Source organism: Pteronotus mesoamericanus, unplaced genomic scaffold, assembly GCF_021234165.1.
Source record: "Pteronotus mesoamericanus isolate MK-2021 breed Mesoamerican mustached bat unplaced genomic scaffold, CSHL_Meso_final scaffold_85, whole genome shotgun sequence".
Taxonomy (NCBI): Eukaryota; Metazoa; Chordata; class Mammalia; order Chiroptera; family Mormoopidae; genus Pteronotus; species Pteronotus mesoamericanus.
The window spans coordinates 78330983-78357557 of record NW_026555329.1 but is presented as its reverse complement, the minus strand read 5'-3'; the positions used below and the strand labels follow the sequence as shown (position 1 = coordinate 78357557).

The window sequence follows — 26575 nt, the reverse complement described above, 5'->3', positions numbered from 1 at the left end:
CATGGTTTACAGGCAGGAGCCGCCATGCAGCTGTGGGACAAAATTATATGCTGAGACCCACTGGATATTTTTCTCACTCTCCTTGAAAATAAGACCATATTTTTTTGAGTCAAATCCACATGCATGTATAGTATTTCACTTATACTTGGCTAACTTGATTTGCGAATAAAATAGTTCACTAAAATTTAACACAGTCAGCAGTGAGAACACCCAAGAAGCGAGTTACCAGCCACGTGTCCCTGGGAACTGCTGCCTGTCCTATGGGAAATGTTCCCTGTCGGTGGCATTCGCTGTCTGGCGCAAGCACAACCCTCTGAGCTGACTTCTGCCCGTGGGCTTCGGAGGGCCTGCCTGCCACCTCGCTGCTGCTCGTCCCCGTCTGAACTGCCAGCCAAACGCGACGCTGAGCTTCGGGATTTCAGGTCATCCCTGGGCCCTTTGCCGGCCATCTTGGTTCACGCGGGTCTCTCTCACGTTAACCACACTGGCCTTTCCACGGCTTTGGCACATACACATCACTGCTTCCCTCTAATGCATTACTGCATCCGGACTACCCTGCTTCCTTTTCTAACGGCCTTGTCCGCTTTTACATAAGGAAGGGGGCCCCTCTGTGTCTCCAAGTCCACAGAGTGTGCTGCATACACAACAGACACTTCATACCATGGCATGAATCGGAGCCGCCGATGAATGGGAGATTATCCTGCACACCAAGGTTGCAACGCTAACGACTTGCAACGGGACCTCACTGACACATGTCAATATAAAAACGAGCAGGGGAGTTTGATTTGGGAGACATTAAAAGGATCAAAGGAGAAACGCATCCTGTTTTTAACTTAAAGTCTCCTTTCTTGTTTTTCGAGTAGATACATATGTCCCTGAAGTTTTCTTCTTTATCTTCTAACTAAACAGGCCTCCTCTTATGTCTTCTTTCCCCTCATTGAACACGGCCAAGGTGTAGAAATGAGTGTGTTCTATTTCTTTTTCACTTCACTCCTTGGATGAGACAGTCGCTGAGGTTCCAGCTACCGGGGAGTTTAATGAATAACGTCACCTCCCTGGCATTTCAGAGCCTCTGAGAAGTTCACAGGATCATAGCTCATCTCTACGGCAGGCTGCTGGTTAATATGCATTTGCCAACCAACTTTGTGCAAAGACTTGTTATTCAGAGAGAAAGATGTACAGGGTCCGGCAGAAGCAAGGCCTGCTTGAGTGTGGTTGATAATATGGGCGTACTAATTTATAGTTTTAATTTGAACATTTTGCCTAAAATGTCATATGGTGTGCTTGCGTGTGATACTGTTATGTTACAGAGTGATGCGCTTATGAGTTTCTAATAAAATATTTTGTAATAAAAGGGGGTGTTATTTGTGCCAGGCCCTGTATTTTTTGAAACTACTGAAACAGTCTTTGTAAAACTGAAATTAAATCCTTTCTGTGGGTGATCTGAGCCATCTTTCCCAGGCAAGGATGAAAGAAGGGACTGACCTGAAATCTGGGCTGCCCTGGGAGGGGCAGGGTCCTTGGCTGCGCGTCTCCAAACAGCCTGCACAACTGTAATCCACAGCGATGCCTCTGCTTGCAGCTGGTAAGTGGGAGGGGTCTCTAAGTCCCTCCCACCATTTCTACCCAGGTAGCACCTTCCCGTCATGTTCCCTCCTTATTTATCTGCAGATGCCAGGTGAACGTGTGAGTAAAGGACCTGCGGGGATTAGTTGTTTCTTTTTGTAAATAAGTGCGATTTCAGAAAGTGATGCCCCTTGTTATTTCCTTCATTCCCCAAACGCCTGAGCTCTGCTGAGGAAGTGGCTTCAATCTGGAGACCACGTGCAGCCGAGTGAGGCTTGTGATTGTTTGAACTGCACATGTTCTATTGAAAACTGCGCTCCCCACCCCCACCCCGCTGATGCTGCGTCCCCCTCTGGTTTCTCCCCGTCCATCTGATCAGAAGAAAACCCCAGAAAGAAACAAATAATCTGACAACAGAATCTGAAGAGATGAAACAATTGCTTAGAGTTACAAAGAATTTGTGACAAGACGTTAAGTATTTTTTCCAAACAATTACATTTATCAATATTTTGTAAGCATGAAAAGTACCAACCTAGACTATAGTAGGTAAGCAGGTGTTACAACTTATCCTCTGTTCACAATCCCTTACAATTTATCCTCAGTTCACAGTCCCGATGGACCAGAGATATAAAAAGGAATTAAGATGAAAAGAGCTGTTAATGAAATGGTGTGTTTGGAGGGAGCTATTTACCACTACCCCCTACCATTCCGGCGCTCTCCCTTTCTCTACCCGCGATCCAGAACCTATCCCACCTGTGAATATGGCTGAATGGAGAAAACGTAAACAAGTGATAGCAGGAAGAGAAAAAACTCACTGTCCCCTAGCCGTTCTTTAATGACAAGGACATGCTGAGCATCTGAAGTAGGGCTTGGTGTGTGAATAGAATAGCAGGATGAGATGGAGGCAAACTTAAAAGAATTCAGTAATTGTCCACTTGATAACAAAGCAGCACAGTCTGGCTACCTAATGGCGCGTCTAGATTAGAAAGTGCAGACTCACCTTGAGCATCGGTCAGCCCCCGTACCATTATGTTTGCTAGTAAAGCCTTTTATCTTTCCTCTGAGCGCTGGCTTAAGAACTGAGGCACCCTGTGATCTTTTCCATAAGCACCAACTACTCCAGGGCTCAGTATCCTTAAGCTACTTCTAATCAGACCAAAATTGGCCTGGCTGTTATTAAAGACTTAGCGGTATGCTAAAAGGTACAAAAAGATATAGGATGGTTTCAAATTTGCGAAGCATTCGAAGAGACAATATTTCATGAGATGTCCCAGAGGACACTTACGTTGAGAGGTTAAGTGATCGCCTGAAACACAAAGCCCATACAGCACAGGTGTTCCTGTGTTCAATTGGGGATGGGGGGCGGGGATGAAGGGGGAGGGGAGGACCGCAGCCAGTACTTCTCATTTCTTGCTGGCACTGACCTGTCACAGGTACTGGAGGGGATCACGTCCCTCTCTACAGGTATCAGTGAAATCCATGCTGGTGTGCTAAGGGGGTTTGAGGATAAGAGATTTATGGTGTAGGAGAGAGTCATTATTTTACAAGCAGGAAAGCTCAGCTGGTACAGAAATAAAGTTGGCCATGCAGTCTGAGGATGTGAGGATTTGACGTCGGAGCATCTCATTTCAAACCCTGAGTTCCTTTCCCTCCCTGTAATTTCCTTGAAGCAAGAACATACATAATAACACATGATAAATCCAAGGATTATGTCTACTGTATTCAAATTCTGCATCAGGTTTAAAGTAAACTATTTTTGTCATTCGCTAGTCCATACTTAAACCTATGCATACCTGTTTTAGAATAGCCCATGCAATCAGCCAGCACAGTAGTTGACTGGACTCTATTATCTAAGATGTAATTTCTGGTTGCAATCTACGTTGCCACTGTTATTATACATTCCCACAAGTCATGTTAATGAACAGTGTCTAACCGTGGCCCAGTGTTTTCCTCAAAGATTATGTGAAATGTGCGGGTTTGTTTGCCCATATCCCTCCAAAGCGCGGTCTTACAATGTTACACCTCTTGCAGTTGCTTCTGCTGTTACTCTCGCCACCTCCCTGCCTTCCATGAACCCATCTCTGGTTTCCTACCATCTTTTTTTGTTGTTTCCTTTTTTCCCTTTAGCTTCACTCTTTCTTCGCAGCTCCACTCCCTACAATGCCTTGTATCAATGACACGGATTTTTAAACAGCGGTTGATGCTGCTCGGTCTCTGCCATTCGTTCTGTGCCTGCTCGCTGGGCACACGCTATCCGCGGCGGGGCGGGAGGGGCGCTGGGGATAGAGCGGGGGACTCCCTCCCCGCAGACAGGAGAGTCCCGTGGGGGAACGGAGGTACGGGATGAAAGCGCCACAGAGAAGAAATGCAAAGCCACACCCATCTCCAGTGCGGAGAGGAAGAAGCCTGTTTCAGAGCCGGAGACCCTGACCTCATCGCTGCATGGGGGAGGGGTGGCCGCGCTGAGGGGTGCGGAGGGACGTGGCAGGTACAAGGCGGGGTATGTGCGGAAGTCCTGGGGCGACGGCGGGGGTCAGTGCGAGGCGACCCTGAAAGGAGGCCAACAGGACCGGGGGTGGGGGAAGAAAGGGGAGAAATGTTCACTACAAGGCCAGGTTAAAGATGTAGCCTTACCAAGTGGCACCTTAGGCGCCAGGTGAATTTACAGCTGAAGGATGGAGTCCAATTCCCCGAGGACGTGATTCTGTTCAGCGACCGCATTTTGGGGAGGGAAGGGGCGGGTAGCAGTACTCGAATTCCGAGTTATCTTCATTGATGCCCAAGTCCGTGGCAGCTCTGAACGGATGGCGGCACCACACACCTTCATGCCAATAAATCTAGGCTTTGGTGCCCCGGCTTGGTATGATGGCAAACAGGTAGGATTAATTTCTTGTTAAAATTATGCTCTGGATCAAATTACTTACGAGTACAATGGATTATAAATAACACGGTGTGAGCTACTGAAATCCACTCACGTTTCCTGTGTGCAGGAATAAGTAAGATGCGGTGCCATTTACGGTTTACAAATTTATGGGCCCAGAGTAACAGGTCCCGGCTACGGCACGGGGAATAGTTTCCTTTTAAACGGCAATTTGTCCTCTAACACTGGCCAGTAAAAATTTTAGTTTTGCACTTGCGTGGCAATACCAGGACCTGGTCCTTTTCGGTACTTCAGAATTCAAAAGTCACACGATTGTAAAACTGAAAGAGGTCTGTGTGGGTCGCTGCAATGCTCTCCTCTTCCTACTGCTGGAAAGAGTCACGTTTGCACCTCTGTGCAAGCCGAGGCTCTCCTTGACTAGCAAGATATCTGAGAAAAGGTTTTTTCTTGGAGTGAAGACCTGGCATTTAAAACTTCTTATGAAGTTCTGCCCTAGACATTGCTTATGTTGATCAAATATCCTCCTGCACTTGTGAAAATAGCCAAAAGTTTGGATTTATTGAGTATATTCTGGAGATATGCACCGACGCTCTTGCTTCCACATAAGAGATTAGCATCATACATAAGGATGAATAAGGTCAAAGACCCCAGCAGCATGAGGAAAAATATCTGCCAAGCCTTGAGATAAGGGAGAGTTTTTTAAATTTAATTTATGTAAACTAGAGCCATAATTATGAAGGGTAAGGAACACATGTGAAAAAAATGAGATGGGAATAGATCCTAAAGGGCATTTAAAGTGCTGGGCAGTCAGCTGGGAGACTAGCTGCCGTGTCTGAACAGCACTGAAAGACAAAGGCTGGCTATACACGTGAAGTTTTGCGCACAGGAAAGACGGGTGCAGAGACAAGCCAGGATAACAAAACAAACTATCCGACACGATCATGCTACAAACATTAATGTTCCGATATGCTACTAGTCAGTTCTTAGAAATTCATTAAGAATAGAATGTCTGCCTAAGAAAAATGTAAAAGCATAAAACTGCAACAATTTAATGTATTTGCATTATGTCACAACCTGCCTTCTTTAGTAGTTGGACCAGAACAGCCAGCTTTTTTTTTCCTGGGCTCTGACCACCTCCGGGGATCCTTAGCTCTTTCTGGGGGATTTCCTCACCCGAAGGATGGTGTCCTGGTGGGTTTGTAAATACCTCTCCCCTGGGTCCTACATAGGCTGGGCCTGAAAATAAATTCCCCGTGTATAAACAAACAAACAAATGGGGCTAGGTCTAGGACATACACAGATCACTTTTAATTCTCTTCAGTTCTTTTGGGAACAAACAAAGCTATGGGAATCAATCGTTCACTTCGAGCCCAAATCTGCCATGGAGGTAGATGACAGGAAGCCGTGATTGGCAGCACAGAATTAAACGGCAGACAGTGTGATATGGGCTATTATTGGCATAGAAGTTCGGAGCGAAGGGGTGATTATTGTGAAAGGAATGAAATGGCAAAAATGTACGGAGACTGACACAGGCTAAGCTCATCTCTGAGTCCCCACGAATGAGCTCACTTAATCTCGCTGCGGGTTTCTGAGGGCGCTGTTACCATGCCTGTTTCGCCAGGAGGTGGCCGAAGCTCAAAGAGCTAAGGGCCCGAGGTCACGAGTACGATAGGTAGGTGGTAGAGCCAAGTCCAGACTCGGGCAGTGCGACCTATCAAAAAGGGCCTTTTGGGTTCCGCCCTGGATGACAGCCGCCAGCCGCGATGAGCATGGGTCCCGCAAGACACAGCTGCCTCATCCTGACCGAGCCTGGACCAGGGTAGAAAATGTGCTGAAGGAGCGGCCTAATTGTAATGTTTGAAGCGCTGCTTAATATTTAGTGACACTAAACTTTAGACTTGCCTCAGCCATTCTCTACCCTGTCAACTTCTTTTCAAAAGAGATGCTTAGTCCTCTGCAGAAAATAAGGTAAAATATTCAATAATACTAACAAAGTTCAAAACCACAGAAGACAGCATAAACGACTGGAAGTGCCGCTCACTGGCTCCTAGAACTGCAAGAGGCCTCAGCAGCGTTTGGTCCGTGGAGGGAGCAAGGACATTCGGACCAAGTCGGCGACGTGCTAGAGGGGCAGCAACATGGCTGTCTCGCAGGGAGCGCCAAGCTGCGTCTTCGCGCTTCGACGCTCTTGCTGCAAACGCAGTCGCTGACCGAGACCAGATGCCGAATGGTGCATCCGGCCTCCCGCTGAAGGGTGAAGGTTATAGATTTTCACATGGTTATGACTGGGCCAGACTCTCCCAATTTTTAACTAATCCACGGCAGTGGCTAAGAGATGTAACAAATCTTTCAGCTTTTTAGGAAGCACTTACCCTTGAATAAGCTACAAGTAGGGTCCAATGGACCCTTTTATGAATTGTGCACTGTGGTCTCCTAAGCTCTATTTAGGCACATGCTGGGGTTTCAAGATTTTGGCCCCCTTTGGAGAACACCACAAGGGACCAGGGTCTCCTTGTTAGAGTCGAAGATGCTGCTGTTATAGGCAAAACAATGGAACAGGGAGTGAGTGGGGATAAACAGCAAGAAGGAGACGACGCTCTTCTTTTGTACTTAGAGCTTGAACTAGAGACAAACCTAAATGCGCTTAGTATGTTTCTAATACTTGGAGGGATTATTATAAAAAAACAAAACAAAACAATTACTATTCAACCAATAGCATATTTTCAAAAGTGTTAAAATGTTGAATACTTGTAAAATATCTTTCCTTTACTGTGGAGTTCAGCAGGTATAAAAACAATTATTTGCTTTTTAATTCAATAGTGCAGCGGTCACCAAGACAGGAGACCCTTTTAACTACTACCGATTTCTCGTTGCTTGCCCTTAGTTAGAATTTCTATATTCAGAAACAAAAATCTCTTGTAGTTACAGGTGGTATTTATAGGACAATACTGTATAAATTATTCTGGTGAAGTAAAAGTACTTAATTTTATCCATGTTACCTAATTCAAACTTATCATATAATGAGTCTTATGAAAGTTAACATTCGATGTGATTGGAAAGGCAATTTTAGTTATAACTCCTTTACTCTAATTAATTTAAATATCAGTGTTGTTCGTTATTCATTAAAATACTTTCTCACATACCTATAGATACTTTGTAGTTGACGAATTACTAAGCGTCTGTTTTTGTCCTTTTGCACATCTTTCTATTATTGTTTTTTAGTTCTTTTTGTCTCCTGTTTTTGAATACTTTCTGAAACAAATGAGTGCAATAAAATAAATCACGAATATTTTTTCTAAGCGAAGGTCTCCCAATATTTCCGAACACAATTTCTGATGGAAAATCACTACAAATAATGATAGAAACGGCTCAGGGACGTACATCAGGTTTTTACTGTCCCCAGAACTCTATTCTGATGATATATGCTTGTCCTTGTTTCTTAAAAGTGAAGAGAAGGCAGTTTGTGTAATTAGTGAGTTTAGATATTATATTTTCAGTTCTTCAGAATATTGAGAGAAAACTGAAGGAGACTGCATCCCTTTCTCGCCCCTTGCTCCCTCCCTGGATGCGCGCGCGCACACGCGCGTGCACACACACACACACACACACCCACACACACCCTGCGCCGGATGAAATTTTTTCCAACTGCACATTTTCTGGCAAATCTGCTTTCAAAAGTGCTTTGTAAATAGCGTTGCATTTTTGGGAAGTTATTGTTACAACTGTAGGGTTAATATTCCTTTAAGCATGTTCTTTGAATTACGGAACATTAAGTTGATTGACCTTTTCAGGGCAAAGCTATCGTGAAAAACAAGGCCCTCCTGTGTTTTACTAGTCATCTTTGCATGGTTCCTTTTATTTTCACTATTTAAAAAAATTGGTCTTCTTGTGTTTCTATTTTAGATATACTACTTCAATGGACTTCATACTACTTTCTAACTTATCTTTTTCTGATCCCCCCGCCCACCCCCTAAATGCAGCCAAAGAGTTGTAACAGAGAACGTGACTATTTCCCGGAAACCAGATGTTCAGAGGCCACTCGGTCCACCTCCCTGATGAACTGATAAATGGGGATCCAGTGAGAGACATCCCACTTGCATAGTTTTCCAATCTCCGCAGGCAGACAGCTCAGACACATTGAGTCAAACGAAGATCAGCATTCCCGTTTCCGCGGCATGTTTGCAGAACGCTGGGAATGACCCCCGCCCCCCCCCACTTTTTTTTTTTCTTTCCCTTGCCCCCTCCCTCCTTCTCTCCCTCAGCCTCCTATTTTTTTTGAGCCATCGGGCATGGAAGGATAGATTTTGACAGCTAGAATGCTGTTCTGGAGAAACAACAACAAACCTGTGCTCTTCGGAATCGAGTGATTTAGTACGTGGATTATGCGGGGTGCTGCGTTTTAAAGCACAGCTGAAGCCCTGGGAATCCCATGCAATTACAAGTTCAGAGTGAGAGGAATTGGAACTCACAGTTGTGGCAGGTGGCCCCACTGTATCCCGTCTCATCGCAGGTACATTTGAAGCTGTCCCATGTTTGAGAGCACTTCCCACCATGCTCACAGTGATTGGGCACACATCTGTCAGAGAAAGAGACAAACAGAAAGAAACCAACAAAAAATGAGATTTATGAGTGGCCACATTCCAAGCTGTCTGGGCAATATATCATTTCAACGCCAGGTTGCCTTACCAAGACAATTAATCCTTGTTAGTTTGAGCAGATTAATAGGATTCGTGATGGAAGGTGCCAGGCGCACAAAAGATGATATATCACAGGCCTGGTGTTTCCCACTTTTGAGTAAACAGTAGAAATTAACAAACAGCTGAGCGGTTCATTTGCATCTCACAGATTCAGTTTTATTTTCCTTTTGCACCAAAACAAAGACACTAGCGAAATTTCCTCCTAGTGAGAGATGAAGGATCACTATCTTGGTCCCTGTCCTATTCTCTACCAAGGCCAATACTAAGTCAGAAGGAGGTAACACTGCGCTTTCCCCAGCAATCTGAGTTTTTGAAATAATGTCGTGGCGACAGCAATGGGAACGTACCAGCCTAATGGGAAAAGATTTCTAAGTCTTCCTTACCCTTTCCCCGATGACCGCCTTCAAAAGGTAGTGAGCATAAAAGGGGGAAAATGTGGTTTTGAGTTCAAATCTTTGTCTTTCTATTTACTAGCTCGGCTGTTGTGCCTAAGTAATTTAAACTTTCTGAGTCACACTTTTCTCATTTGAGAAACGGGGTAATTATACCTATCTTATGCAGAGTTTTAAGGTTTAGAGATAATGTTCATAAGCTACTTGGTTACTAGACAGGAAATAGAGGGTCAATAAATGAATGGGAGCTGTGAATACCTGGATCACAGCTTTCAGGGCACAAGGTCAGTGCTTGCCTGTACCCTGGCATCAGTGAAGGTGACTTTTTTTTTTTTTTTTAGGAATACTCTTGTTTCAATAGCACAGACTCTTGCCTTCCTTCTGTTCCTATCTCCTCATCCTTCCTGCCAATTCTTCTCTCCAACTTCCCCACAAACTGATTCTTTTAAAGAATATATTATATTTTATTGATTATTCTATTACAGTTGTCTCAATTATTCCTCTTTGCCCGCTCTTCACCCAGCACCCCCCCTCCCTCAGGCAACCCCCACACCATTGCTCATGTCCACGGGTCATGCATGTAGGTTCTTTGGCTGCTCCACTCCCCACACTGTATTTTACATCCCCGTGGCTATTCTGTAACTGCCTATTGGTAGTTACTTAATCCCCTCACCCCTCCACCTATTCCCCCCAGCCTCCCCATCTGGCAACCATCAAAACTCTCTCCATGATTCCATGTTCATGATTCTGTCTCTGGTCTTACTTGCTTAGTTTGTTTTTTAGATTCAATTGTTGATACGTATGTATTTGTTGCTATTTAATTGTTCATAGTTTTGATCTTATTTTTCTTAAATAAATCCCTTTAACATTTATATAATAATGGTTTGATGATGATGAACTCCTTTAGTGTTTTCTTGTCTGGGAAGCTCTTTAGTTGCCCTTCGATTCTAAATAATAGCTTTGCTGGGTAGAGGAATCTTGGCTGTAGGTCCCTACAAGCTGGAAGGGATGGCAAGAAATACTCAAAGTTTCTTTTGAGAAATCAGCAAACAGTCTTATGGGAACTCTCCTGTAAGTAACTATCTTCTTTACTCTTGCTGCTTTTAAGATTCTCTCTTTATCTTTAACCTTTTGCATTTTAATTATGATGTGTCTTAGAGTGGGCCTCTTTGCATTCATCTTGTTTGGGACTCTCTGTGCTTCTTGGACTTGCATGTCTATTTCCTTCACCAAATTAGGGAAGTTTTCTTTCATTATTTTTTTCTAGTAGTTTTCTAATTTCTTGCTCTTTCTCTTCTCCTTCTGGTACCTATATGATGCAAAGGTTGGTCCACTTGAAGTTTTCCTAGAGTCTCCTTACACTATCCTTATTTTTTTGGATTCTTTTTGCTACTTTTTGTTCTAATTGGTTGTTTTTTGCTTCCTTATGTTCCAAATCATTGATTTGATTCTTGGTTTCATCCACGCTACTGTTGCTTCCCTATAAATTGTTCTTTATTTCTATTAGTGTATCCTTTGTTTCTAACTAGATCCTTTTTATGCTGCTGAGGTCCTCACTAAGTTCCTTGAGTATCCTTATAACCAGTGTTTTGAACTCTAATAGATTGCTTATCTCCATTTCGTTTAGCTCTTTTTCTGGACTTTTGCTCTGTTCTTTCATTTGGGTCATGCTTCTTTTGTCTCCTCATTTTGGCAACTGCCTTGTGTTTGTTTCTATGTATTAGGTAAAGCTTCTTTGACTCCATGTCTTGGTAGTGTGCCCTAATGTAGTAGGTGCCCTGTAGGGTCCAGTGGCATAGCCGCCCTTATCAGCCAAGCTGGGTACTCGAGGTGAGCCCTTCGTATGGGCTGAGTATACTCTCCTCTTGTAGTTGAGACTTGGTTGCTGTTGGCGGATCAATGGGAGGGATTTACCCAGGCCAGTCAGCTGCAAGGACTGGCTGTAACCACTGACCACCAACCTCCGCCCTCCATGGAGGATCAGCTGTGCAGGGGCAGGGTGGTGGTGCTCCATCGTGGTCTGTAGCTGTCTGTGGGGTGCATTGGCCCTGGGGTTTCCCGGGTGGTGCAGGCCAAGGTCACACTCCACCTGTGTTTTGCCTGGGGCACCCTGCCTGGGCTGTAAAGCAACCTGAGATGGCTGCTACTTGTGCTGAGCTTGAAGATTCCCAAGTAAAGCCAAGCTGTGACTAATCTGGCTGCTGCTAGGGCTCATTGAAGCCAGCTGTTGCTTGTTTGATAGTTCCTTTTTTTATAGTGTGGTTCAAATCCCATGTATCTTTGTTTATTTTCTGTCTGGAAGTTCTAACCATTGCTCATAAAAGGGTCCTGAAGTCCTCTACAATTACTGTATCATTTTCTATTTCTCTATTAAGATATGCTAGTATTAATATATGTTAGTGCATAATGTTTGGAGCACATCTATTTATAACTGTTATATCTTTTTGATATATTGACCTCTTTATCATATAGCAGCCTTCTTTGTCTCTTGTTGCCATTTTTGATGAAGTCTGTTTGTCTAATGTAAGTATGACTATATGAACTGACTTTTGGTTACCACTTGCTTGGACTATTCGCTTCTACCCCTTTGTTCTGAGCCCATGTTTGTGTTTGGAACTGAAATACATCTCTTGAAGGCAGCCTTTAGTTGGATCTTATTTTTTAATTCCTGTAGCCCCTCTGTGCCCTTGATTGATGAGTTCAATCCATTTCCATTCAGGGTAATTATTGATATATGATGACTTAGGACTCCCATTTTCTCTCATTTTCTCATAGTTTTGTTATCTTCATCATTTATTTTTCCTTTTAAAGTTGGGGATTTTCTATAATGATGTGCTCAGTTTCCTCCTTTTACAGGTTTTGTGTCTTTACTCTAGATTTTTGTTTTGTGGTTACTATGAGGTTTGTGTACAATGTTTCATAGATAAAATAGTCTTTTTTTTCTGATGATAGCAACTTATTTTTACTTGCATATTCAAGTTCCATCATTTTCCTTCTTCTTTTTTATATTATTGTTGCCACAAATGATCCCTCTTTTGCTGCAAGTTGATTACCAAATTTTAGTCACAATAGTAGTTTTTAATGCATTTGTAACCTTTATGCTATATTTGATGATTTAATACCTTATTTTAAAATAGAGTTACAATTTTCTAGTTCTGCCTTTTTATCACCTTACTTAAAGTGTTTTGTACTTTTTTTATTTCAAGTAAGGGGAACTCCTTTGAACACTTCTTGTGATGCAGGTCTAGTGGTGGTGAACGCATTCAGTTTTTGTGTTTCTGGAAAAGCCTCTTTCTCCCTTATTATCTGAAGGATAACATTGCTGGATAGAGTATTCCTGGCTGGCAATTTTTATCTTTCAATACTTTGAATACATCATGCCACTCTCTTCTTGCCTGCAAAGCTTCTGCTGAGAAATTTGCTTATTAACTAACGGGGATTCCTTTGTAGAATACCTTCTTTTTTTCTTTTGATGCCTTAAAGATTCTTTCTTTATCATTGACTTTTAACAGCTTCATTATAATATGTCTGGGAGAATATCTTTTTGCATTCAGATCATAAAGTGATCTAACCGCTTTATGGACTTGTATGCCTAGTTCTTCCCCTGGGTTTGGGAAGTTTTCAGCTATTACTTTCTTAAGTAAGCTTTCTACCTGCCTCTTCTTCTCTTCTTCTTGTGGCGTACCTATTATTCATTCTTATTTTGGCTGTAATGGAGCTCTCACAGGTTTTCTTGAATTTTTGAAAATCTTAATTCTCTTTCCTCTTCCTCTGAAATCATTTCTAGATTCCCATCTTCCTGATCACACATTCTCTTCCAGCTGATCAGCAACTATTACCAATGCTTTCTAACGCATTTGTCATCTCATTTATTGAATTCTTCCGTTCCAGTTGTCTAGTACTTTTTTAGAATTTCAATCTCTTCAGTAAAGCGCCCCTTCTGTGCATTAATTTTATTCTTCAGTTAACTGAATTACCTTTTTGAGTTTTCTTGTAGCGTGTTGCATTTCTTCATAATGGCTATTTCAAATTCTGTATCGGTTAGATCACCATCTTCCGTGACTTTGCATTTGGTTCCTGGAGAATTGTCTTTTCACTTTTGTGATGCCGTATTGTCGTGATTTTTCACGCAGTTTGATTAGAGGTATGTCTGCTGGTGCTTTTGAAGTAGCCAACAGCTTTCTGATGAAGGTAAAGCTTTGCTCACTTTGAGTTTAACAGTTCAGTATATTGGCCATTAGAGGCGTTTTTTCCAGCAGGTGGCGCTATATCACAAGTTTTTGTTTCTCTCACAAGGATCTACTTGGGAGCTCCTACTGTCCACCCTCCAGCCCTTCTGCCGGACAGGCCTTTGGTGCTAACATCACAGCTGGTGTGGCCTGGGTCGTGGGCACCACTGCCAGCGGGGCCACCTCTGCTCCCCTGGTTCTGTCGCCTCCATGAGGTCCAATCACCGACCTCTAGATACACAGATGTATGGATCTCTCACGCATCCCATGCTATGCAAAGGATCCTTTTGTTGGACTATGGAAGTCCTATGGGGTGACTTAAAGGGGACGGACAAAGGGAAGGATTTATATCACCTCTGTGCTGATGTCACTCCTTCGACACTGCACGTGCAAGAGGCACTCAGCGGTGGTGCTGGGCATGGTGGTCCCAAGACCATGGTCCTTCTCCAAAGGCCTTGCAGCCTAGGTGGAGCCAGAAGACACAGTTCACGCAAGTGAGGCAGGTCTTCATGACTCATCAAAGGCACATGAAAGGCTACAGAAGTTTGGTTACTAGAGTAGTTGTGAGTAAAATGTTGAAAACTGTCCCAGCTGCACAAGCGAAAAAGCAACGACAAGGAGGTAAAAATACGAGCGGCGAGGGGTCCTGGGTTGTAGTTTGGGTCCTTGGCCGCCGCCGCCGCCGCTTCCCTCTGCGGGTGCGGCGGCGCAGCCCTCAGCTGAAGGCACTTAGACCCCGAAGCCCTGATTGTCCAGCTCACGGGAGGACGCAACGGGACCAGGCACTTCAAATCTGCAAAAAACTATAACACACCCTTGATACTTAGTTTTGGGATACAGGACGCATGTGCCTTTGTGTAGTCTATTTACTTCCTAAATTGTGGTGGGTTAATATGAGCTCAGCCTAGCAGCGAAAGTAATTTACATCAGCTCATTACATCAATTAAGTGGTTGGAAGTAGTATAGGAGTGTAGTGAGTTGCAAAGGAAAACCAGGTTGGAATCTAAATGTGCTCTAAGTAATGTACAAAGGAGAAAATTCATGTCTCAATGAAAACGAAAAAGATTATTGTGTACTTACAAATGAGAAGCATATACCTATCAAGTGAGAGTACCAAATACTTCTAAAATTCAGTATTGAGGAGTTCTTTAAAAGTGATCTGTTAGTTAAATGGGATTTTAATATTTTACTTAAAATTTTTTTTAATTTTTATTTTTAAAACCAACAGGATCCATATGCCGATTACTGGCATTTTAATTTTTAATGGTGAGAAATGTTGTATTTCCAAATCAGGTTGAATCATCCAATTTAGTTTCAAATCCGACTATTTTATCATTATATTAAAAAAGGTGTTAGGACCAGTTACCAAGCAAAACAAAACATAAAATAACCTAGCTTCCCTGTTTCTAATTTATTTTATTCTACTGTACTCTGATGGAACCATTTGCATATGTCCAATAGAGCATTATCACATTGTTAGTAACTCTTTGCTTGAGCACCTGTCTCTTCTAAATTGTGACACTTTGCAGTTAGGAGCTTTTACCTTGCGACTCCTAGCAGGACAAAGTGCCTGGCGCACTCTCAGTAAAGATCTATTGATGCGATGCCTGAAGACACAGATGAGTCAAAGGTAGAAGGTTATGCCGAGCAATTTAAGTAATTTCAGAGGAAACATCTCTTTTACTCTAAGAGATACAGACTACTCTTCCAGAGGACTTGAGTCTTAAATCTAGACTGGTCATTAGTTTAGTAAACTATTTTAGTAGGTCCTGGGAAATGGATGACTTGTTGCATTGCATGTCCCAGCTTGAAAGTCTGCTTCTCGTAAACGAGGAATCCAAATGCCTCTACGGCTGCTCCTTGAGGACTGCCTGACCAGGATCAGGAACACACAGGGAAGCTGGCAGACGTCAGTAGGCGGCAATTAGAGGCCTGGGAGCAAGCAACGCGTGAAGTTAACTCTGCACCAGCTCGCCTGGTGTCAGGGACTCTGTCAGCGGGAGTCACCCGCACGATTGCGTCGATGCTGCCCCAAACACTTTAGAATCAGGACGCATTTTTAAAAAATAAAATGTTTATCTCAATACATAAACCCGATGAAAGCTCTATTTTGAAAGTTTCAATGTATAACAATTCCTCAATACGGAATCGCTCATGATTGGACTGCGTGGTGGCTGTTCGGGTGGATGCACTAATCCTATCCAGGGCTCTCAGTGACGGCTGCAGTTTTATTTTGCTCACAGTATCTATCTCTTATTTCCAGACTTGATTTGAACTGCCAAGCACTGGGAAAACTGGCATTCAGATCTAAGAAACTGCAAATGGTGCCGTGTTTGTTTGCCACAGCTCACTTTGTAGTCTACGGATGCGACTTAATCAAGTCGGGATAGTGGAAGAACTTTTATTTCAAATCTAAAAAGAATGTCAAATCTGACACCATAACTGAATGTATTAGTAATCTTCAAAGCACTCCGAAGGTGCTTTATTTATTTTTTTCTCCACACTGAGTTAAAAATGGGTTTAAATACTATTCAAATTAAATCTTATTGTTTGCTTTAAAGCTACAGTTGGTTCTGTAGAACCCGCTCTAAGAACCACTGCGTCAGTACCGTGACCTCACAACTGTGCTTCCACAGTAACAAATCACAACCAACAGTGGAGTAGTTATCGGAATTGCTTGCCGTGACTAATCTCCTGAGCTACTGGTTCGCAAACGCAGTCATTCTCAAAATCTTACATGTGTAGGAACTACTTGAAAATCTCATTAAAATGAAGGTTCTGGTTTTTTTGGATCTGGGATGGAGGCTGAGAGTCTGTGTTCCTACTAAGCGCTTGGTGAGGCTCATGGAGCTGGTCAGAGGACCAGGGCGGGAAGGAGGAGGTGCTGGCGCGGGCCGGCTCTGGCAGTGGGGTCTCAGAGAAGGGGGTCATCGAGAGAAGATGATGCACAGAGGGCGGGCAGTGTGTCGAAAGGGCAGCTCTGATTTTCTTTGCCACTTCTCCTGACGCTGCTTTTTTCACAGGCCCTCCTACCATTTCTGTAGGACTCATTCAGCGTAACAGTGTAATCCTCTCCTCATGGCCTTTAGTAGGGTTACCTTTTCCCCACCTGCCTGCAGACCTCATGCAATTCAGACAGCTGTCCCTGGGGGTCAAGTCAGTTTCCTTTCCCTCTACGGTCAGGGTCCCCATCCTCAGCCTCGGAGCCAGCTGCTCGGGTCTCGGACAGACGCCCACCGCACACCCTCCAGCCGCTGACGGGGCACTACAAATCCCACACCTGGCAACGCAGCGGGCCTGGCTCGCGACTTTAGAAAGGACAACCTTCAGGTACTTAGAGGTTATTTTGTGAACTATCAGACGTTATTTAAAGCAATGTATAAATTACTGTCCCAGAGTACATTACCTCCTGAACTGATGTCTCCCTTCATCCTACTTCCCGATTTTATTTTTGCTGAGGAAGACAAGCAATTCATTTAGAAAGTTTGGTTTCTTAAATGCTATTCTTCATGCCCTTGGCCCTCGGAGCTCTCCCCCAGTCATGGTGGAGTTTTCTTCTGCATTACCTGCCATGGTGATCTCAACGGTATTTTAGTACTTTTATTTGCACACTAATTAAATTTCAATTTTAGTTGGAGGCATACTCTCTATGTAGTGTATATCACTACCTTCTATTTTTTCTGGTCAAGCTGAAATTATATAGAGGAGTAATCATAATTCCAGCAACTAATTTAGTATTTCATTACTGTATAACTTAATTTTATAGTTATATAGCCAGAAAAGCTAATGGTATATTGATGGTGTTCCTTCAACAAGCATTTATTTATGGAAATATTTAAATGCAGAGATATTGACTATACTTCTCACATTATGCCCCAGTTTTCCATTAAAAATAATCAAGCATCTTTGGTCCACATCTATATAACTATACATTTCTACACTAACCGTATCAATCATTAATTTTAGCCTTACTACATAAGCATCTTAAAAATCGTTTCTATTATAATAAGCTTGAGTTCAGTTTATCTTATTTTGTTAATTTACTTGGAGTTATAATTATACAATGTATTCCCCATCATTTTATGAATAAAACATCTTTTAAGAGAATACAGGTACGTAGGCAGGGAGGAAACTGTGAGGTTCTTAGCTCCTTCTCTGTCCCCAATCTAACTGTCTCTAACATGCATAAGTAACTGTGAGTTCTAACCGGTCACCTGCTGTAGCCAAAATACTCTAACACCACATCTGGGGAAACAAAGAATAAAGGAAGTGAAACCCTCATGATATTGTATTTATTCATGAAAATGTAATTAGCCAGGTCTCTCAATATGCCTAATACTAAAAATATTGGTACAGAAGTAAGATCATATATCAGAATGCTACTTCATTTATTAAAAAAACACATATCTAACATAAGCCCTGTAATCTGAAAAACTAGTAAGCCTTTATCTATTTATGTAATTATTAGAATGGCAAGCCCAGACCAGAAGAAACCCACTATTCAAGCAAAAATAGTACACTAAAATACAATTAATCAATATATAATTTGTTTTATAAATTAATCAATGTATAAAAAATACCAAAAGAAAAATAAAACAATAGTTAATACAAGAGTGAAACCCCATAAATATATAGGCGTCTTTTGTCAAAGACAGTAATAGTATGAGTAACTATTATAGGATACTACAAAATTGTATTTTTATTAGATTAGGAAGATCAAAAATTTAAAGGGAGAGGCTCTATTACTAAAATTACCATGAAAACAGGTTAAATTATTTTACAATTTGTGCTCCAAAGGCATGTTATTTTTCAAGGAATAAAAACTGATACAAGTTTAGCAAGTTAGGGAAAGTTTGCACAAAAGTTACACTAGTTACATTACACTATTAAGTACAATATCTTTTCTCGTTGGTTCACCACTTTTTATAACCCTAGATCAAACTGAAAACATCTCCTGAGACAGGCATCACTGCTTTCTGCTGTCTCAGAAAGTCACCAATGACGTACTGTTTTTAGTATGATCAGGTTTGAAAAGGATCCTATGTGTTGGAACCAGGATTCCAAAAATTAGAGAGACACGAATGGCCTCTAACAGTCCCAAAACAGAATATCTTCTCTTAAAGAAAAGATACTCTTCTGAGGCAGAAATATATAATTTATAGATCCTTCTTTTCTAGATACCAATATGGCAAAATTTTCACACAAGCTACACACACAAACCGTAAGACGGGGTTAATTTTTTTTAAATGCCTATTCAAAGCTGACCTTGTAGTCAAAAGATCCAATCAGGTTTGCCCCTCTGCCCCCAAAATAATAGAAACAGTAACCAAGGAAGAAACAAGGAGAGATTCTATGGTTCCACAGTTTGTTAATGAAGCCGCCACCGCCGCCGCCGCCACCGCCGCCGCCCCGGTCCCCGACTCTGATAGATACGGTGCCTGGCCTTTCCTAAGACACATGGACCTTTGGCCCAAGACTCTGAAAACCAGAACTTACCCTGTCAAACCAGGGGGTCTGATGAGTTTTACAATGACACAGCTAAAAGGACAAGGGTCTGCTCAAATGTTGGTAATGCATCCAGTGCTTTATGCTTGAGTTGAGCGATGTGTGTACCATGTACACCTTTTCAATATTTTAAAAGTGAGCAGTCGAAACGTGAACTCGGGCATCCCTGCAAGAATGAACTCCTCGTGTACACAGAACCTTTAAGAGGGTCTATTGTCGTCACTGTCATCTCAAAGGGCTGTAGATACTACAAAACCTCCAACAAAATACCTAGTAGAAGAGCATTATTATAATTAAGCCCCTTTACCGTGCAGATGGTTTATGCAGTCTCAGGCATATGATGTTATTCCCACTTCCGCTGATATTGTTGAAGACCTTTAATTTTTGTTCCAACCTTAAGTTAATAGCCTATTAAGGTTATGATGACATGAAATCATCATAATACGTGTGTGTGATTTGCTGGGTTTTTAATTTATTTTTTTTACTTCTAATATTTACATCTGTTTACTTCTGGGTTAACAGAACATTCAAACCACTGAAATAGAATAGTAAAAGTTTACAACCAGAAAGAATGATAGAGCTCCTTGTTTTTAATCTCTTTATTTTACAGAGAAAGGAACTGAGAACTGGAAATTCTGTGAAATTAAGCAGACCCACGGTCAGAGGGTGCGCTGGTGGGATAGTTAGGACTTGGTCATAGGCGTCTGTCTGTCTAGAACTTTAAAATACGACACAATTGTCCTCAGTTACAATGGAGAATAATAGAGATCTGAGACTAGAGATCTTTGCAAACTAGAGATCTTTGGGAAGCCCATACTATACAGATCAATAATTCTTACTTCCCCATGAACAGTCAAATAAATGAAATATGTATTTATTGTCCTTAAACAATTTGAATGCTTTTTGTCTGGACACATTCTCTCCAATGTCTGGCTTTCTGATTTTTTTTTTTTTTTTTTGCACTGGGTTGTAATAGGTATACTGTGTTGTTTATGCATATTTTTAATATTTGCACAATGAAGAAATTAAAATGAATATTTCTGACCTTATTTTTATACCTGATTCAAAACAAACAGGGTACTAAGCAGTTTCAGTGCTTGCTGTGGTTTTGTTATTATCCTCTCTGTTTAACCTACTATTTTTGCCCGGAGACCTGCTAGTCTCTTTGGAAGGCAGTGTTTGTTGTAGGCTAAGCTGGCGAGAAATCTCCCCATCAGAGGCAGTTTGTGACAGATACTGTTTGCGCAAAGGCTGTAGATTTTGGCTCTCGAAGGACTGAAGGAAAGAGACCGGTGCTGGTGGAGCAAGAGGGTTTGGAAACAGCCTGCACTTACCCGCTAGGAGGCCAGAGGATGCTAGGTAAAGACTCGTGACATGCGCTTTTGTTTTATGACCCTGTTATTTACTGTACCTCAAGTCGATTTTAAATTTCTTCAGGTCCGTTACCTCTAAGACCTGGGTCAGCACTGGAGACAGAGCAGGCCCTTCCTAAATGCCTGTTGGCAAATTACTCGATCAAGGAGAACGGGGCCAGCAGCCTCTCCTCTTCTCCAACAGACGCTCCCGTGCAAAAGGAATCAAAGAACTTAGAGGTTGTCAACAGTTAAAAAAAAAAAAAAAAGTCAGTTCTTACCGCATCGGTCAGAGACGCATATAATTATGGCCAAACACACTAAAAGTTTCTAAAGGTCTCACAGCTTGTTATTGCCAGAGATAAAATTCTCAGATTGATAGCCTTAATTCTTGTTTTGCTTGTCTGGTAAAAAAAAGGCAGAGGATTCCAGAGCATAAATCTAATATCATAAATGTCAATACATAGTGGGAGATGGGATGAACGTTAGTTCATCATAGTCCAATATTTTGTTTTAGCGAATGTAACCTGTTTAACAATGTGTCATTACAATTTTGAAATAAGTATGTTGACTAATGTTACTTCTTTTCATGTGCTTCCTAGAAGACAGTCTCTAGTTGATTACCTACTATTATCACTATTTCTGTTAATATTTGGCTAAGCAAGCGTATAGAAATAAGTCAATTCAGATTTACTCTTGTTTAAGAACTTTTACTCATTAATAGAAATCCTGGGTAGCATAGTGTAGAACATTCACTATCTCATTAATTGGATTTTGCTCCAAAATAAACAGCTACAGATTGTCCTATTTGTCTTTGTATGGAATTGAATATACTGTTATCTTTAGGGCCCTGTTTGAGGCTTTACATTTTAACCAACAAATAAAATTGGCAGTATAAGTAAATTGATTAACATTATCATGGGCTGGAAAATGAAATGCTTTCCACAGAAGATGTCTTCAAGGTTCACTGAAGGAGTAACTATGAGAAGCAGGCGATACTTTATCTCACATTCTATATAAATGGAGAGGATACTTCCTGAGCACCTATAATGTTCCTTGCAGTGTAGGAAGCACGGGGCATCCCAAGGGAAAATGGTGAAATCAGCACGCGGCTGCGCATGTTACCTGGGGGCGTGGGCAGAATGCTCTGGGAGCCTGCAGGGCGGCCATGCACAGGCTGCCGTGGCGGGGGTGGGGTGGCTCCCTGCCAGGGAAGGTGTCTGCCCCGGATGCTTGAGCTGTCTGTAGACAGGTAAAAGCTCAGAACCTAAGAAGGCACCCCTGGACCTGAGCACAGCTTGGGCAAGGATAGGAAGGAAGGCTTTTTAGCAGGTAAACTGCACCTGCCAGGAACCCATCATCGCTGCAACTTTAACAGCAAAACTGGGAGAGGCAAGGGTCGTTTTAATTATTTCTATATGTGACTAATCGTGGCATTAAATGCCGGACAGGTGTGATGTCGTTCCCGTTTCTAGAAGTCGGCTCCATGTTCACTTGCAAGCTGCTTTCCCCATCGGGTGCCAACCAAAGCGTGACCAATCTTGACGTCACGCTTAGAAATCGAGGCTGTACTGCGGACTGGATGGCAGAGCTGCGCTGTAACCACGGCCCTGTGACAGATGCCACAAGGTGCCTTACAACGTGACAAAGCTGCCCCTATGAGCTCCTTACTCTGCTATTCTTTAGTTCACTAGAAACAGAAAAATATCTGTAAGGCCAAAAAACGAGTCGTTCATGAATGGTGATTGCTCAGTTCCTAGATCTGGAGCCAGGAGGAACCCTCACGGAACATTTGAGAGTAGAAGGTGAGGAGGTGAACGTGAGGAAGGCATTTACAGTATTTTTTTTTTTTCCAAACACAGAATAATGAAATTTCGGAATCCCCCAAAGCTGGACCACTTTCAAGAAAATAATTCATCTAAAATGGAAATAATTTTAAAGATAGCAATAACAATGAAAATCTAACTGTTTTATTAACAGGCACTTGACTTTATAAATGGTCGTGAAACAATTTGGCATGCTTAATTTTAATTACAAACAGCTCATTTCACCAGATTTATTATCTTACTTGAAAGTGTTCTGATTGCCCTACAGAAAAATTGATAGGCTATAATTTGCTCCTGGTTAGAGTTTCTTGATCCACTTTTATTCTCTTTGAGTTATTACAGCATTATCTTTTATGTCAAAACAGTTGAGTCTTTCTCAGTGTTTCAGATAATTAATAACTGTGGGTTTTTAGGGTCTTATCCCTTGGTAGCAAAATATGTATTCCCAAACCTAACTAATCAAGCCTAAACTTGAGTTTACTGCTGAGCGTTTAATTTATTTTTTCCAGTGTTGATTGTTTTTGTCACAACTGAAAGCAGATCTCACTTGTAACCATTTCCTTTCCGAGCGCAGAGACAGGTTCCCGTTGAATACGTACACACTGAGAAGCACGTGAAACCTTTGGCCTTTCCCTTCTGTGCGCACCTGGAATTCAGTCTGGGTTTTTCATGACTGAGGATAATTCAGGATATACCACCGTAAGAGAAGTCCACCCAAACACCCCCAAAAATAAGCCACAAAAATTGTCATCCAAAGTAATAAGTCAATGTATGTAGCTAAGCAATGAAATAGCAGAAAACCCCAAATTTTGGCTTGACTGGTCCTAACTGGACGGAGAACACAGAGGTCAAAACTCAGTTCCGCAGGCCCAGGAACCCCAGTTTCCCTGATAGTCACAGCAGGGAGGACTTTATGGCTTGGACCAACACAAGCCCCCCAATAACCAGTTTTCTCTTCAGTGAAAGTCAAATAGGGAGTAAAATTGAAAAAAAGAAAAACCAAGCACAGTATCATCATGAGACTATGAATACACTGGTTCTACTTGCATGGGGTGAACGTGACCTTGGTGCTTCAAAGGCCCACTTTTCAAAGTGATGAACTTCAAAATTTAAGCCAAATTGTAAAGCAAAACCGATCCCGAGTAAAGCGGCTCTTCCAAAGCACCGCGTGCGTTTTGTGTCTCCTCGGAACGAACCGCTTCGCCCTTCGTCGTTCAGGCTCCGCACCGGGCCTTCTCTTCGCTCCCCCGGGCCCTCCCCTCAGCCACACAGTCCTCTCACTGCGCCCTGCACACGCCAGGCCTGCCCACACCTCTCCAGCGAAAACACAAATTCTTGGAAACTACTGCTACATGAAATCGAGGTGAGGAGTTTTCTATTCCCTTCCAACATAATCTTCAACCGTGTTTCTGTTTAATTATAAATAGGCTTTTGATTTCTGTATGTCAGAGTTATGCCCTATCTTATTAAATTCTCTCCTTGGATCAAGTAGTTATTTTATTGATTTTTCTCAGTTTTCCAGATAAATAATCATATCATCTACAAATAGAGGTAGTTTCAGCTCCTTCTTTTTGTGTGTCTCTAATTGCTCTCTTTGTTCTGTATCTCCAACAGGTCATGTAGCAGTAAACACAGGGGGCAGCAGGATCTTGTTCTAGCAGGGTGTCCCTAGCGCTGTCCTTGTTGACAGATGGAGGCTAAATGATGGCTTTGGAGATGCAGCTAGAGAGACAGTTACATACATAAGATCGTGCTCAAGGAATTATTGCCCAATTCCTACTTAACAGAGGTCTTTTTTTTTTTTTTTTTTAAAAAAACAACAAACCACTGGTATTGAATTTTGTCAAAATTCTTTTCAGCCTCCACAGAAATGATCATACTGCTTTTCTCTTGGGCTCTATTAATATGATGACTCACACCATTAGACTTCGAGTACTGAATCATCTTGCATTTCTGAAATCATCCCTACTTGTTCAAGGTATACTATTGAATTCCGTTTAGTGTACTCTGTGACTTTTGCAGTGATACTCACAGGTGATACAGGTCAGAGGTTGTGAGTGTGTGTGTGTGTGTGTGTGTGTGTGTGCATGCGTGCTTGCTTTCGTTTTGCTTTAGTAAAACCGTTGTCCGACTGGAAATTGTTGAAATTACTTCATAAAAATAATTTGAAGGTTTTCCTCTACTTCTATGCTCTGAAATAGTTTAAATCAAAATTTTCTTTTTGCCTGCGATGTTACTGGGAGCTGTTTATTTAAATTAATTTACACTGAAATAATGTGGCCAGAAATGTAGACATACGTTTTGAAGACTAAAAATACCATGCGTTTTTGAAATGGAGTGATCTGAAAATGGCAAATTTTGCCTCTACTAATTATTGTTCATGCCATTTGAGCAAATTACTTAATCTTTAAAAGTCTTTGATTATTCACTATTACATGAGAGTTATAACACCTGAAAGTTTATAGTGATAATTTTACTTTTGTTCCACTAGTGCATACACAGATAATGAAATTGTTGTATATCACTGATTCCCAATTATTTAATTTATCAAAGATGGAAGAGACTGAGGCGCCAAAATGAAAATACATGGGCTAGAAGCTCTGGTGAACCAAGTCTACCCCCATGATACAAAGTTCCTGCTACGCTCAGAAGAGCACTTAGTGTTAATGACATGGGCGATCCGAGAAGCAAGGTCGAGAACAGGCCTGGGGGAAGGTATCCCCCAGGCCGTCAGAGCCCTAGAAAGGCCAGTTTCCACGCGGAGTTCAGTCAACCCTTGCACACCAAAAATACGATTCAAGACCACAATCCTGTCAAACGTGGACCGTTTCCTCAGATGGGATTCTCAAGGGCAGATCCTCTACAGCAAGCATTGGCAGACCCGGTGCTGGTCAAGGTCGCCAGGATGTTTCCTTCAAGGTGCAGTGCTGGCAGCTTTGTCACGAGCTCTAACCCTTCAGACATCGCTGCTTTGGGGATTTCGGGCCCGGCTTGTTCCCTTCGCTCGTATCAGGAAGGAAGGGCAGAGGCTTTCCGAAGGTTCCCGCTCTGGGAGGAGCCTCCCTGGACCCGCGCTGGTGGCAGGTTTCTAAACCATCCAATGCGCCCCGGTGATGCAGCCCGGTCCTGCTTAGGCTTCACATCCTTAAATTCAATTTTGTTTTGCTCCTGAAGTTAGCAAAGATTCAGAAACCACAGCCCTGATGGGGAGCTGTCTTGGCAATATTAATATATTTGTGATTTTGCTCAAATATAAAACTATATATGGAATATATGTCCTACATTATAATTTTAAAACAAAACAATGAGAATCACAAAATGCTCTTTAATTCAGTAGAAGGGGGAGGGGTTTGCATAAATGATGACAATTCATAGGAGAGGAGCGCCGTAGCCCTAGCTGAACGTGGGCTTTGCTTAAACTAGAAATCCTGCCACACACAAAAAAATCCTTAAAATCACCAAAGAAAATTAATTTCATGTTTGCATGACAAATGTATAGTACAGAACAATATTTTAACAAGTATAAAGCTAAGGTAAGATTAAATACAAAGTCAGTGTTTAGCATATGGAGCAGGAAATCAATATTGAATGGATATATAAAAGAACACACCAAAAATGAACAGATTCTTTGTTGATGTAAAATTACATAACTCTGATTTAAGTGTAGAACTGCTTTGAGTTCTAGAGTGCTTTAAAATTTATTTTCTTCCAGTGTTATAAGTCAGTTTTCTTAAATAAATAAGGGCAGACAACATGCATATTGTTGTGTATTTGTATATTTGTGCCTTAGGTTTCTATTTCATAACTTACCATAGATTTTCACTTTCCTACTATATATGTAGACAGAATACATTTCTCAAAAAAATTATAATTAAAACAGAATGATTTGTTTTATTTTCACCTCTCCTTTTAAAATCAATTGGAGAGCTTTTCAAAAGCTAAGTCTCAGAATCATTCTCTTGCTGCTAGCTGTTGTCCATGAGAATCACAGAATTATTTTCAGGCTCACTTATACCAATGACATTGGACAGGTCACCTTGGTAATTTGCAGCTAGGATTATTCTTTTGTAAAATGAGGAATATAGTGCCTAATCCACATGGCTAGTTGTGAGAATTAAAAGTGGCAA

The 26575-nt window shown here is 41.9% G+C and overlaps 1 protein-coding gene across 1 annotated transcript in view; it reads right to left on the bottom strand.

Moving 5' to 3' along the window:
- The window catches only part of CNTNAP2 (contactin associated protein 2), a 1059914-nt gene that overhangs the window by 604132 nt on the left and 429207 nt on the right, over positions 1 to 26575 (bottom strand). Inside the window, exon 11 of the mRNA XM_054564239.1 lies at positions 8917 to 9023. Coding sequence (XP_054420214.1) covers positions 8917 to 9023 — 107 coding nt within the window. The remainder of the gene's footprint in view (positions 1 to 8916; positions 9024 to 26575) is intronic.